This window comes from Drosophila subobscura, chromosome U (genome assembly GCF_008121235.1).
Source record: "Drosophila subobscura isolate 14011-0131.10 chromosome U, UCBerk_Dsub_1.0, whole genome shotgun sequence".
NCBI classification, from domain to species: Eukaryota; Metazoa; Arthropoda; class Insecta; order Diptera; family Drosophilidae; genus Drosophila; species Drosophila subobscura.
The window spans coordinates 1,406,485-1,420,737 of NC_048534.1; the positions used below are offsets into that span (position 1 = coordinate 1,406,485).

The 14,253-nt window shown below is 39.5% G+C and overlaps 1 protein-coding gene across 21 annotated transcripts; it reads left to right on the forward strand.

Moving 5' to 3' along the window:
- The first annotated feature begins 274 nt into the window (after window positions 1-274).
- LOC117901970 (holotricin-3) lies at window positions 275-9,254 on the forward strand. Of its 21 annotated transcripts, none has more exons than XM_034812957.1 (5): window positions 275-335; window positions 402-590; window positions 633-653; window positions 9,058-9,090; window positions 9,133-9,254. In XM_034812957.1, the coding sequence occupies exons 1-5, from the start codon at window positions 324-326 to the stop codon at window positions 9,208-9,210; spliced, it is 333 nt and encodes a 110-aa protein (XP_034668848.1). In that variant the 5' UTR covers window positions 275-323; the 3' UTR covers window positions 9,211-9,254. The 21 variants fall into 21 exon arrangements, with proteins under 21 accessions (XP_034668848.1, XP_034668855.1, XP_034668853.1 ...); XM_034812964.1 differs by having other exon boundaries at window positions 402-530; XM_034812962.1 differs by having other exon boundaries at window positions 402-457; window positions 530-590; window positions 9,058-9,254.
- The last annotated feature ends 4,999 nt before the right edge of the window (window positions 9,255-14,253 follow it).

The window sequence follows — 14,253 nt, forward strand, 5'->3', positions numbered from 1 at the left end:
CTCATTTCACACTCTGCTTAGTGAAGTGTGCGACTTTAGGGGTGGGGCGCGCTGAAAGAGCGTGTTGGCGTGAAAAGTGACATATGTAGATTTAGATAACATATGTAGAGCATATGTACAATTTGAAAAAAACAACAAAGGTACAGTTGTATTACTGAGCACCTGGTATAAAAGTTGTGACTCGTAAGAAGCGTCTCACACGTTCCTAATCGTAATTATTATTTTGTTTTGTTCGAACGCTTGCTATAAAAGCCTTGTCGCCGGCCGATTAACAATCAGTTAGAATTTGAACAAAAGTCTAAGCAAACAAAGCCCCCAGCACCATGAAGTTCTTCGTAAGTACCTCGAAAATTCAGGAGTTTCTGTTCGTTTCAAAAGGCTCTTCTTTCGGTCTTCTTTAGATTATTTTCTTCACCTTGATCGTGGCTGTCTTCGCTGCCGGATACGGCCAGCAGGGACATGGACAGGGTGGACATGGACAGCAAGGTTTTGGTCAGGGTGGACATGGCCAGCAAGGATTCGGACAGCAGGGACATGGCCAGCAAGGTTTTGGTCAGGGTGGACATGGCCAGCAAGGATTCGGACAGCAGGGACATGGCCAGCAAGGACACGGTCAGGCTGGATTCAACCAGGGTGGACATGGCCAGCAGGGACATGGCCAGTCTGGATTTAACCAGGGCGGACATGGCCAGGGACACAACCAGGGCGGTCATGGCGGACGTTATTAAGCAAACTTGATCGACAAAATATGTATAATAAAAATGAATTTATAAATCTAGAAAATTATTTATTAATTATTTAATTTTTATTTCCCGAAAATAACACCTAAGATTTATTCTACAGTAAAAACATAAAGTCATCGGAAAGGAACGGAATTTAGGGAATAAAAAATCAGTTGGTAAAAGTTATAAGATTAAGCAAAAAAAATCTACAGGTTAACAAAAGTGTAAATGTCTTTGTTATAGGTTGTCTATGATTTTTCTTGATAATCTATTCATACGTAGTGGTTAAATACTCTTTGAGCTATTGTCTATGTCTCGAAAGTTCAGGCACTGTTATTATATTTGGTGGTTTTATGCGAGTGCACATTTTAATAACAATGCCGCGTCCTAGAAGATCTAATCTTTCCCAGCGAAGCCGTAATGCAATTAGGCAACGGAATATCGCGAGTCAATTATCTGATGGAGAACGAGAAATTGCACGAGAACAGCGCCGCGTTAGTATGGAGCAAAGAAGGGCCTTAATTCGTGCTTCTCAAACACAAGAGCAAAGAGAGGCAGCCCGTGAAACGGCTAGGTTAGAAACAAGAAATCGTCGAGCTTATCGTACAGATGAACAGAGGAATAATCTTTGAATAATCTTGTGGAGCATTGAAGTTTGCTGGTGAAACGCCTGGTTTGTGCTGCCTTAGTGGTAAAGTGAAATTGCCATTGGACCTCTGTTGAATCCTAAGCAGAGGGAAGTCTATGATACTCTGATTAATGCAATTGATGATGGAAATGTCGCCTTTTTTTTAGTTGGATGCCCTTGGTGGAACTGGGAAGACATTCCTCATGTCATTGATTTTGCATGTCATTAGAAATTGCTTCTTCTGGAATAGCGGCCACATTGTTAGACGGATGCGGTACCGCTCACTCAGCGTTAAAATTGCCACTAAACCTTCAAACTACTGAACAACCGACACGTAACATTTCGAAACACTCCGCAATGGCCAAAGTTTTAGTAGCATCAAATATCATCATATGGGACGAATGCACAATGGCGCAAAAGCGCATTGGAAGCACTAGACCGAACATTAAAAGATTAAAAGATGACTCGAGATGTTTTGGGGTTGCAATGATTTTATTATCTGGCGATTTCCGACAAACACTACCAGTCATTCCAAGATCTACTGCTGCCGACGAAATAAACGCTTGCCTCAAAGCATCAAATTTGTGACGATATGTAAAGAAACTTTAACTGTCTGTAAATATGAGAGTTGCATTGTTGAACGATCTATCTGCTGATGATTTCTCGAAGCAATTGCTGACTATCGGTAATGGCCGTGTTCCTGTTGACAAATCGAGCGGTTTGATTTCATTTCCTCCAAATTTTTGCAATTTCGTATCATCAAAAGACGAGCTTATCAACAAAGTATTCCCGGATATCATTGCTAACCACAAAAATACTAAATGGTTAAGTGAGCGAGCAATTTTGGCCGCTAAAAGTAAAGATGTAGATGACCTCAATTTTATAATTCAAAATCAAATGGTAGGTACTCTGTATTCATTCAAATCTATCGATAGTGTAACAAACAAAGAAGAAGCCACTAATTATCCAACTAAATTTTTAAAACTCCTTGGATGTGCCTGGTTTACCACCGCACAATTTAAAATTTAAAGTTGGCTCGGTAGTCATCATGCTTAGAAATTTAAACCAACCAAAACTGTGTAATGGAACGCGTTTGGTGATAAGAAAACTGATGAGCAATGTGATTCACGCGTCGATACTTAAAGGAAAATTTAAAGATGAGGAAGTTCTTATTCCAAGGATTCCGATGATCCCGACGGATATGCCCTTTGAGTATAAACGAATTCAGTTCCCTATTCGTCTTGCCTTCGCCATGACGATCAACAAATCACAGGGCCAATCCTTGACTATTTGTGGCCTCAATCTAGAAAATTCATGTTTTTCTCATGGTCAATTGTACGTGGCATGCTCACGTATCGGCAAACCATCCGTTTTATTTTTTCTTTCGCCTGACCAAAAAACAAAGAATGTTATTTACCACAAAGTGCTTGAATGAAAATCCTATTAATGAATTAATCCGAGTTTTATTTTTTTTTTCCCAATCTGCACAACATAGTTTTCAATAATTTTTTCCTAACATGAGTTTGAAGTACTTAATTATTATTTTTTATTTTTATTTTTTTTTTATTCTCATTCTGTATGTATGTTTTCATCATCATTCATCAAATATATTATTTTGTATCATTGTTTTACGTTCATCAAAGCCTAAATTAGTTCAGCTAAAAAGTAACACGACATTCATTGACTGTTAGGCGGTGCGAAGTTCGCCGGGTCAGCTAGTAGGGTATAAAAAGCAAATTCTTATTGGAAGAGAGTGCCTTGAAAACACTTCGAACACACATCCAACCCGAAGCAAGGCCAAAAATGTTTGATCCTCGTCTGATCATCGTTACGTGTGAGCGCAACTCATACGTGGACGACTGCTGCTTTTCGAGCAGTTTCGAGATCAAACTTTATGCAGTTTTCTCATGATAAATTGTTTACTACTTTTGCCACGTTCTTTCTTAACAATAATGCAAAATACACACATCCATAAACTATTCCCTTGCGCACCCAATAAGAAAGGCGATAAGGAATTCTAAAATAAATCAAATTGGAGCCGTACTTTAATCTCAAACCATTCTTCTGTATGAGACTTTTTGTCAAATCATTCCAACAAATGAATGCCAAAGTATACAAATGCCTTTCTGAATTAGCAATAAGAGATAGATGCCAGTGGGGGACTTGGGGCCACTTTTTGACTTTATTTCAACCAAACAGGTGGATGTCAAGTTTTAAAAGTAGCAAACAATTGTCCGTTTCAATATGCTCTTTCAAATGTGCTTTATTCTTATTCCCTTTTTATACCCGGTACTCAAAGAGTAAATAGGGTATATTGTATTTGTGTGGAAAAATGGATGGATGTAACGCAGAGAAGGAAACGTTTCCGATCAGCATCAATAACCGAGTCGATATAGCCATGTGTGTCTGTCCGTCCGTCAAATTTAACCACCAAATTTAACAGCCAGATGGCTGTATGCTCACACTGTTACAAGTGTATTTCATTTCAACCCGCTCTCTTCCGCCCACGCAAAGGTCGAAAATCTGCTGTATCCACAGTTTTGAAGATAAAACGAGAAGGGAAGTGTGAGACGCTACTTACGCGTCTCAACTTTTATACCCGGCACTCAGTACTACATCTGCACCTTAGCGGTGTTTTGTCAAATATTACATTTTTTATTCATCTGTCATCTACATCCGACGGACGGACAGACAGACATGGCTCAATCGACTCGGCTATTGATGCTGCTCAAGAATGTACATATATACTTTATGGGTCGGAAACGTTTCCTTCTGTGCGTTACATACATTCACTTTGTGCACAAATACAATATACCCTATTTACGTTTCGAGTACCGCTTCGAGACTCTATGGAGGTTTGTAGACTGGTGGAGGATTGGTCCTAATGAGTTGAGGAGCGTCATCGGCTATCTTCTGCCCAATCCGCAATGGATATCGCAAATACCAAGACAATAATAACACTCCTCTGCAAGGAAATATATAATTTGTATAAAGTGTTCAGCAATACCTAAGGTTCCACTCACCAATCATTTCATTTCGATTGATGATTTAAAATTGACTACTTTTGGAGTGCTTTTGTTCCCAGATCAGAGAAGAAATGATAACAGCAGATAAGAGTTTATTGTGAATTCAGGTTCATTCGGTGTTCTGGGAAATCAATTAATACTAAAAGTATTAGTTCTTATTAAAAAGTATAAATGGGTTTCCATTTCCTCCAGTCTCATGTGACAGTCTTCCGACGAAATGCAATTATTGGTGAGTTGAGAAAATCATTCGAGAAAGTCGATAAGTTATTTCCAATAAAATATTTTCTTCAGCTAATAATCCTATTCTGTTTGGCGACTGCTGCTCTTGAGGCCCCACAATATTATTTTGGGTACGGCTATCCTTTAGGATAAGCATATGGTACAAGCCTCGGAGGATAGAACTGGCAATTGGTGAAATCTGGAAATAACTTTCCTAAACGGAATGAACGAGATGAAAAAGAGGACGATGGCGATGATTCGAGCAACGAACATCATGAAGACAGTTATAGACATCGTCACGGACCTTCTAAAATTGGAAAACATAAGAAGCCTCCGAAAAAACCTTCTAAAATTGGATCCGAATTTGTTAATATGTCTGGCATACATCGGGGTTAATAGATCACAAAACTCTGACTAACCTTCTAAAAAGCTAAATAAAAATGCTTTCTGTGAGGGAAGTTGTTTTATGTGGCACCGAAAATAAAATATGTATATAATTAATAAATAAAAAACGAAGAATTACGCGTGAAACGCTTCTTAAGCGTCACAACTTTTATACCCGGTACTTAGTGGTACATCTGTACCTCAGTCGTTTTTATCAAATGTTAAAAATTTTCTAAATACATATGTATGTCATCTACATCTAAATCACTTCTAACGCCAACACGATATTTTAGCTCGCCCCAGAGTGTTAAATGAGAGAATGTGCAAAAAAGTATTAAAACAAGCTGCTGGACGGGGTGGGTTTTTCATTGAAAATTAATTTCTTTATTCTGGCAATAATAATGTTCTTCTGTGTGTTACATTTTTTCCCCCCAAATACAATATACCCTATTTACTCTTCAAGTACCGGGTATTAATATTGGTGAGTAAAACCAGAGACCGTAACTGTTATAAGTTTTAAAGCAAAAACTGCAATCTTAGAATTATTAAAACTTATTTATATAAAGTATTCAATACTTTCAATATTTAATTCAATTTAAAATTTATTCAATATTTGTTCAGTTTTAAAAACATTCATAACGAATTTTGCGGAAAAACTGCAGCGCAGGTCCGAAAGCACAATTTTCGGTGCCGAAAATGCCCTTTCAACGCTGACTTGTATTGCGGGAATACAATTTATGACCTTTGCCAATAATTGCAGCAAATTATGAAAGCTCAAAATTAAATATAAAGAAAAATAGTAAAACCCTTAATATTTGTCCTTGAAGGACATGCCATTTATCACAGGAAAGGTATTAGCTCATGGATCAGGAATATGCATAGATTCATAATAACAAACCAATCTGTTATAGCTTTTACTTAACTTTTATTTTCAGCTTTTAAAATACAACTTACGGAATAACTATTTTTTACAAATTTTAAAATAAAAGTAAAAAAACCTCTGTTTGTTTTTATTTTTATTAAAAAAATCATAGTTAACACTTATTTTTTATTTTGAAAATTTATATTAAAAATAACTAAAATTTCTACTGAAACAATTAAAAATAAGAATTAAAACCAATTTATAGTATATAAATCGTAAATATAATTTTTGGATGATATTGATTGCCATGTATGTACGTACTTACATATGAATAATTGTATATTTGTATAATTTTCAGTAAATTTTATGTTGTAACATTTTTTCTACACATTGATTTATTTACTTTAATTTTAGAGAAAATTCTCGCCATAGAGTAAATATTATTTTCCATGCAGAAAATGTGATGTTGTTGTTGGTGTTGGTGGTCATAAACTTCGAGTCCCGACATTGTCCCAAAAATCGACACACCACCTCCAATAAGCACTGCCACAGACACTACAATCAAATTTACAAAATAGCCCCTAAGACATCGGAAATCGTCTTGATTTGGATAATCCAAATGATATTGTGAATATAAGCTCTCGTCGTCATTAGTAGATAGAATTTCTATTCGTATTATCCTTCTACCACAGACGATAAAAAGGATGCCCACAAGAAAAATAATTAATTATTAGCATCAAAGAGCATTGGTCCGACTTTCAATTTCATCACAATCTAGAGTCAAATACAATATAATTATCAATACCCGTCGAGTATATGTACATATGTACATATACAGGAATATCGCTCTGACATCGCTATAAAGCCAGTATTATCCGTGCACATTATCCATTATTATCCAGTGCACATCGAGTCGCAAGCCGAGATCTTTAAATCGGAGGAATGGGACATTTAATTGGCTGGAGGTAACATCTTTGAATAAAAAAACTTAGACTACTCGTGTACCGTCTGTAGTTTCAGCTGCCTTCTCAGGATTTGTTTTTTGCCTTTTTTCCAGATTTATATTCAGATCAAAGTATTTGTAAATTTGTTTTTCTTTTCTCTTAAATACATTTTTTATTAAAATAGATACCTACATATATTATTAACATAAAGAGAGCAACGGACAGAAAACACAGAACACAAAAAAAAAGTAGATCTGATAAAAAGCGAAAAAATGCCTGAACAAGACGATCGCCATGACCGTACGTGTTCTGCGTACACACAATTGAATGTTGGCTCGGACATGTTCGTTCCATACAATCTTCGGTTCGGGCAGCTCGAACAGAAATTTCGAACATACTAATGCAGTCTCTCCCACTTAACCACTTGAAAATAAAAACTATTGGTGTTAATTACATATATCGGACAACAGGAGCTTTCATTTTTGCACACTCCAAAATTCCACATCTCAATAAAAGTATTCTATGGATATCCTTTACAAAGTGCATAGCGACAAAAAGATTATAAATCATCTTGAATTTTTCACATGAGAGATCATCTTTTTGGGTTTTATTTTGTCGCATACTTTTAGGCACACGCTGCCACACTGAATGCAGTTGCTGCCTAAAAGAATTCTATAAAGATCACAAAAGATGACAACGCATTAAACGCCATTCTGTAGGGAATGGCCATATACATCAGATCGTCAAATTGGGATCCGATTGGATTATTATTATGGCCACAATGAAGAAATTAATTTGCAGTGGCAAAACCCACCCCGTCCCGCAGCTTATATTTGTTTTTTGCACATTCTCTCATTCACACCCTGCTTCGCGCAGTGGCAGAGGCCTTTGCCTCTGACACGTCTCTGCCTCAGTCTCTGCCGAGTCTCTGCCCTGACTCTGAAGTTTGTTGCTCACGGGGAGGGTGGCGAGCTAAAGGAGCGTGTTGGCGTGAGTAGAGTTGTTGATGTAGATGACAGATAAAGAAAAATGTAAAATTTGCAGATGTAGTACTGAGTGCCGGGTATACAAGTTGTGACGCGTAAGAAGCGTCTCAAACGTCCCTTCTCGTTTTTTTTCGTTTGTTTTTAAAACAAACAGCCGGAATGGCAGGTCACGCGACCCCAAGTGTCAAATCATTGTCAATAGAAAATGTAATATCATCACGGAAAATGAATCTAAAGCAAAACGAACATGCCTTTGCGTTCGTCTTTCAGTGCCAGTGATAGCAAATTAATAGGCAATAAATTTATTCGTATAATATGCAAAACAATATTTGTTTTGTTTGTTTCATCATACCCGGTATTTGAAGAGTAAATAGGGCTTATTGTATTTGTGGGGAAAAGTGGATGTATGTAACGCAGAGGAGGAAACGTTTCCGACTCCATTAAGTATATATTTTCTTGATCAGAATCAATAGCCGAGTCGATACAGCCATGTCTGTCCGTCTTGTCCTGGATCTCAGAGACTATAAGGGATAGAGCCACCCAATTTTGCATCCAGATTGTTCTCTGCTCACAATATAACAAGTGTATTTCAAAATTTCGCCCCGCCTTCTTTCGCGGCCACAAAGAGCTGAATCTGCTAAAAATGCCATTCCGTAGGGAAAACCCATATCTTTCAGATCACTGAATTCGGAACAGATTGGATCATTACTATAACTAGAATGAAGAAATTAATTTGCAGTGGCCCCCACCCCGTCCAGCAGCTTTTTTTTATTTTTTACACATTCTCTCATTTCACACTCTGCTTAGTGAAGTGTGCGACTTTAGGGGTGGGGCGCGCTGAAAGAGCGTGTTGGCGTGAAAAGTGACATATGTAGATTTAGATAACATATGTAGAGCATATGTACAATTTGAAAAAAACAACAAAGGTACAGTTGTTTTACTGAGCACCTGGTATAAAAGTTGTGACTCGTAAGAAGCGTCTCACACGTTCCTACTCGTAATTATTATTTTGTTTTGTTCGAACGCTTGCTATAAAAGCCTTGTCGCCGGCCGATTAACAATCAGTTAGAATTTGAACAAAAGTCTAAGCAAACAAAGCCCCCAGCACCATGAAGTTCTTCGTAAGTACCTCGAAAATTCAGGAGTTTCTGTTCGTTTCAAAAGGCTCTTCTTTCGGTCTTCTTTAGATTATTTTCTTCACCTTGATCGTGGCTGTCTTCGCTGCCGGATACGGCCAGCAGGGACATGGACAGGGTGGACATGGACAGCAAGGTTTTGGTCAGGGTGGACATGGCCAGCAAGGATTCGGCCAGCAAGGACACGGTCAGGCTGGATTCAACCAGGGTGGACATGGCCAGCAGGGACATGGCCAGTCTGGATTTAACCAGGGCGGACATGGCCAGGGACACAACCAGGGCGGTCATGGCGGACGTTATTAAGCAAACTTGATCGACAAAATATAATAAAAATGAATTTATAAATAGGGTATAAAAAGCAAATTCTTACTGGAAGAGAGTGTCTTGACAACACCTCAAACATACTTTCAACCCAAAGCAAGGCCAAAAATGTTTGATCCTCGTCTGATCATCGTTACGTGTGATCGCAACTCATACGTGGACGACTGCTGCTTTTCGAGCAGTTTCGGGATCATACTTTATGCAGTTTTCTCATGATAAATTTTTTACTACTTGTACAACGTTCTTTCTCAACAATATGCCAAAAAACACACATCCATAAACTATTCTCTTGGACACCCCATAATAAGAAAGAAAGATTTTCTGTCAAATCATGCCAATATGCCAAACATGCTTTAAATGCCAGAGTACACAAAAGGCCTTTCTGAATTAACAACAGGAGATATAAGATATTGATGATGGCAGAGGGGGACTTGGGATAACTTTAGACTGTATTTCAGGTAAAAATGGGGCTAACAAGTTTTAAAAGTAGAACAAGAAAACGAACAATTGTCCGTTTCAACATGCCCTCTAAAAAGAGCTTCATTCGTCTTCTCTTGTCTGGACGTTGATATGCAATGACTGCACCATCAAGTGGCCCATGCGGCACCAAGCCACCAAAGCCTGTTACGCGCGGAACCCAGCAGAACGCAGCCCTCCTCCCGCCAAACCGACCGAGGGGCGCCGAACCGGTCGCGAGCATGCAGGAAAGATAGATGTTAGGCTAATATTCGAGGAAAATTAGAGCTAAACACAACTAAACTAGAGCAACTATAGCTAAGCAAGCAAAAATTACCAAAATCAGAAAGAAGACAAAACTAAAATGAAACTAACTACGGGAGAGGTAGGCTAGTATAAGAGATTTAAGAAGAGGAAGGGAGTTAGTTGAGCATATAATGTGGTAGAGGGAATTATAATCCGAGCATAAAACCCTAAAGGGTTCGTGTGAGGCATAATTCGATCTACATAGTGGAAGGAACAAAGGAATAAAGTTTCTAGTGGGTCTAATGGGAATCGTAAAGTATATGCGGCTCAGCAAATCAGGGCTGTCTACCTGCCCCCTGATCAAGTTGTGCATAAAAATTACAGCAAGCATTTTCCTACGATTAACTAAGGATGGAAGGTTTATTAGAAGTAATCTACTACGGTAGGATGGCAGTCTCACAGTTGCATCCCAGTTGAGGCCCCGTAGGGCAAATAATAAGAAGTTTTTCTGTACTGATTCAATACGGTCCTGATGTATGTTGTACTGAGGGCACCATACACATGAGCCGTATTCTAAAATCGGACGAACAAGCGAGATATAGAGAGTCTTCGTTATATAGGGGTCATCAAATTCCTTTGACCACCTCTTTATAAACCCAAGCACACCCATGGCTTTATTCACCATGGTAGAAATGTGTTCAGAAAACTTTAACTTGGGGTCTAGTTTAACACCTAAATCATCAGCCAATGTAATTCTCTCAAGAGAACTACCGCAGAGGGTATAAGGAGCCAGGAAGGGGCTGGAGAGATAAAATGTCATTACAATGCACTTCGAGTCATTAAGGTGTAACATATTTGCACAACACCATGACTGAAAGCAATTGAGATCAGATTGCAAGCGAGAGTGAAATGAAATGTCCTTATACTGGACACAGAGCTTAACATCATCCGCATTCATAAGTATTCGAGAATTTGTTAAGACAGAAGGCAGGTCATTAATAAAGAGTGTGAAAAGTAAGGGACCTAAATGGCTACCCTGTGGTACTCCAGAAGTAACCATAACAGGTAAAGATAAGGAGTTTTTGAAAATGACCCTTTGAGACCTAGAACACAGGTAGCTAGAAATCCATCTCAACAGATTGGGCGGAAACCCTTGAAGGTCGAGCTTTTGTGCAAGAAGAGAGTGGTTTACAGAATCGAATGCCTTACTGAAGTCAGTGAAAATAACATCCGTCTGCAAGTTACCTTGGAAGCCTTTAATGATAAAGGAGGTGAACTCTAAAAGATTAGTTGTTGATCGTCGCCGTATAAATCCGTGCTGAGCTGGAGATATATGTAAGTGATTTGCAAAGATGTTGCAAGTGCGGAGTTCAAATTTTCTCTAACATTTTAGGAATAGCGGATAACTTAGATATACATCTATAGTTTTTAGCGTCAGACCTGCTTCCTTTCTTATGGAGAGGAATTATAAAGGATTCCTTCCAGATGGGGGGAAAGCTAGAAGAATGGAACAGCCGGGAACTCGGTCAGTTCTAACTAATTTAAGTTCATGAAGTAAGGAGCCTTCATTAAACAAAGGGCAGAAAATGCCATTCGACCTTGGTAAACTATATGGATACATATGGCCTGGGTAGCTTTCCTGGGAATAGGTGGTTTGAAAAAATTGTGCAAAAAGATCGGCGATTGCCTGATCATTGTTTGCCGACATATTCAAAAATGATAGCGAGGATGGATGTGCGGACGTTCTACGCTTACTGTTTACAAAGCTGTAAAACTGTTTGGGGTCCTGTGAAAAACGTATCCTGCATCGAAGGAGGTAGTTCCTATAGCATTGAGCATTCAGAACAGTGAAATTTGACCGAGCTATTAAGTAATTAGAAAGAGAAGAGGGAGAACCAACTTCTTGAGATTTTTTAAATAGTCTTGATTTTAGGTTCTTTAGACTGGATAACTCTTTGGCGAACCAAGGAGGTTTCGCAGATCTAGTCGGACATGAGAGTGGGACACACGTGTCAAAAATTGTGTCAAGTACATTGTAAAAAATGTTTGTGCCGTCAATAACGTCAGTGTACGAGTACAGAGCGGACCAATCAAAATCCCTAATTAAGTTAAATGAGCTTCGTAAACTCGGCTTTACGAAAGCAGCGGACGCGTTCAGATAGCCTACCCGCACGATCCGATACAGTAGGTCCAATATCTACCGACACTTCGAAAGTAGGATGATAGCAGTCTTCAGGAATAGTGAGCGGGAGTGCTCGTGTTAACAACGATAAGGTCGGATCCGAGACAAAGCACAGATCAAGCAATCGACCCAAGGAGTTTTTCACATGGTTGACTTGAGACTCGTTAACCGAAGACCAAACAGTACCTGGCATGTTGAAATCCCCAAGAACTATTAAATGGTCTTTGTCAGATAGCGAGGATGATACAGTTTTTAAGGTGGACAAGTGCTGCTCGTATATTAATACATACGAAGTAGGTGGAATATACGAGCAAGTGACATAAATAGACTGGCCGGGAAGAATCAGTCTAACACAGAGGAATTCCAAGTCTTGTGAAACCTGGACTATGAAAAGTTCCGACGTGAAATAAGAGTTTACTGCAATCAGAACCCCCCCTCCACGCCGAGACGAACGATCATTCCTTTAAATTGTGTACCGATCTGCCAAAACTCCGGAACTAATAATGTCCGGCTTTAACCAGGTTTCGGTAAACACAATAACATGGGGTGAAAATGTAAAACGGTCCATAAAAAGAGTGCTCAGCTTACTACGTAAGGCGCGAGCATTTTGATAGGCTACAAAGAGGGAAATTAGTTTTTTGACTGTGAGGAATTGCAGTGGGAAGAGGTGGATGGAGCAGAAGAGGAAGGAGCACTGGCCTCACTACTAGGAAGAGTTATGGGGGGCCTATTTTTCTTCTTAGCCTTAAACTCTTTCACTATCAGGTGCTCTGGCCAAAATTTGGAAGAGCAAATGGTCTCGAATTGAGTTGGAGATACGCTAATCTTGAAAGAAACTATCTCGCTGGCATAAGAGAAATTAAACTTCTCCACCTTTAAGCCATCGGCTTTAATTTTACATCATTAGATGTGAGGTCAGGGGCAAACCGAGAGACAAAAACTTGCCGCTTTGGTGGGACTCCCACCAGAGGTTTTGGCACCACAGATCTGGAACCTGTGACGGCAATATCCGGTGGTCCGGGACGTTTATTAACTGGTGGGATCGAAAAAGATGGGATATGATGTGGCTTTGGAACGGACTCGACAGACACGGACGCTACAGTACTAACTGGCTGCATGTTCTCCGAGATGATCGATTCTGTAGCCGAAACTTGATCACCAGCAGCTGTCGTTGCCTTGGAGGGGCAAACGAAATTAGCTGCTGCACTATCGGAGTGGACGAAGACAGTTGATCAGCAGCGAGCGGTCGAGGGTCAGGCACTTGCAGATCACGAGGAGTGACTTTTTTGCGCCTAGGAGACTCATTCAGCAGTTTAAAACCGCTGAATTGAGACTCAATGGCTAGAAGCCGATCGTACTGCTTCTTAAAGCCCACGGTCAGCTCCTTAAAGCCCTTTCGCGTCTGCCTCATAAACGTGACCATGTCATTCTCGACAGACCGACATGCCTCGCAACTGTAATGCAGACCATTGCGCTTTGAAATTGCGTCACCCACGAGGCCTGAAAACCCAATACATTTTGCGTGCACCACGTTATCGGCGATAACGCATGGGATGTTCGCCTGTTCGTGGGCGATCTGCTTCTTGCAAGTCTTAGCGGAACACACAACCACGTATTCCATTATTTATATTAAACTAGCTGACCCGGCGAACTTCGCCCCGCCTAACAGTCAATGAATGTCGTGTTACCTTTTAGCTGAACTAATTTAGGCTTTGATGAACGTAAAACAATGATACAAAATAATATGTTTATATAGATAGAAACAAAAAAGTACCCACTTGATAGCGCGTGATTTCATCGTTGGGATTGGATGTTTGGATACCAAAAACCGCCATGTCGCTCCCTTTCGTGACATATTTGCAAATGTATTTAATTGACTTGACCGATTTGCAATCACTTGGCATGCGCTCTAAAGCAGTCTTGAACAGCCAGACCAATGCATGATGTTCATGAAGCATTTGCTGCAGATCTTGGAGAATTGCTCTCTTCGTAGCTGTGTTGATCCCTTGACGCCTGTCAAGTTGTTCTTCCATATTGCCCATGAAGTATATTTGCAAGAATCTATGCTGTGCATCTTCTATAGGTTGCAATGATCCAATGCGATGGTAATAGGATTTTCATTCAAGCACTTTGTGGTAAAC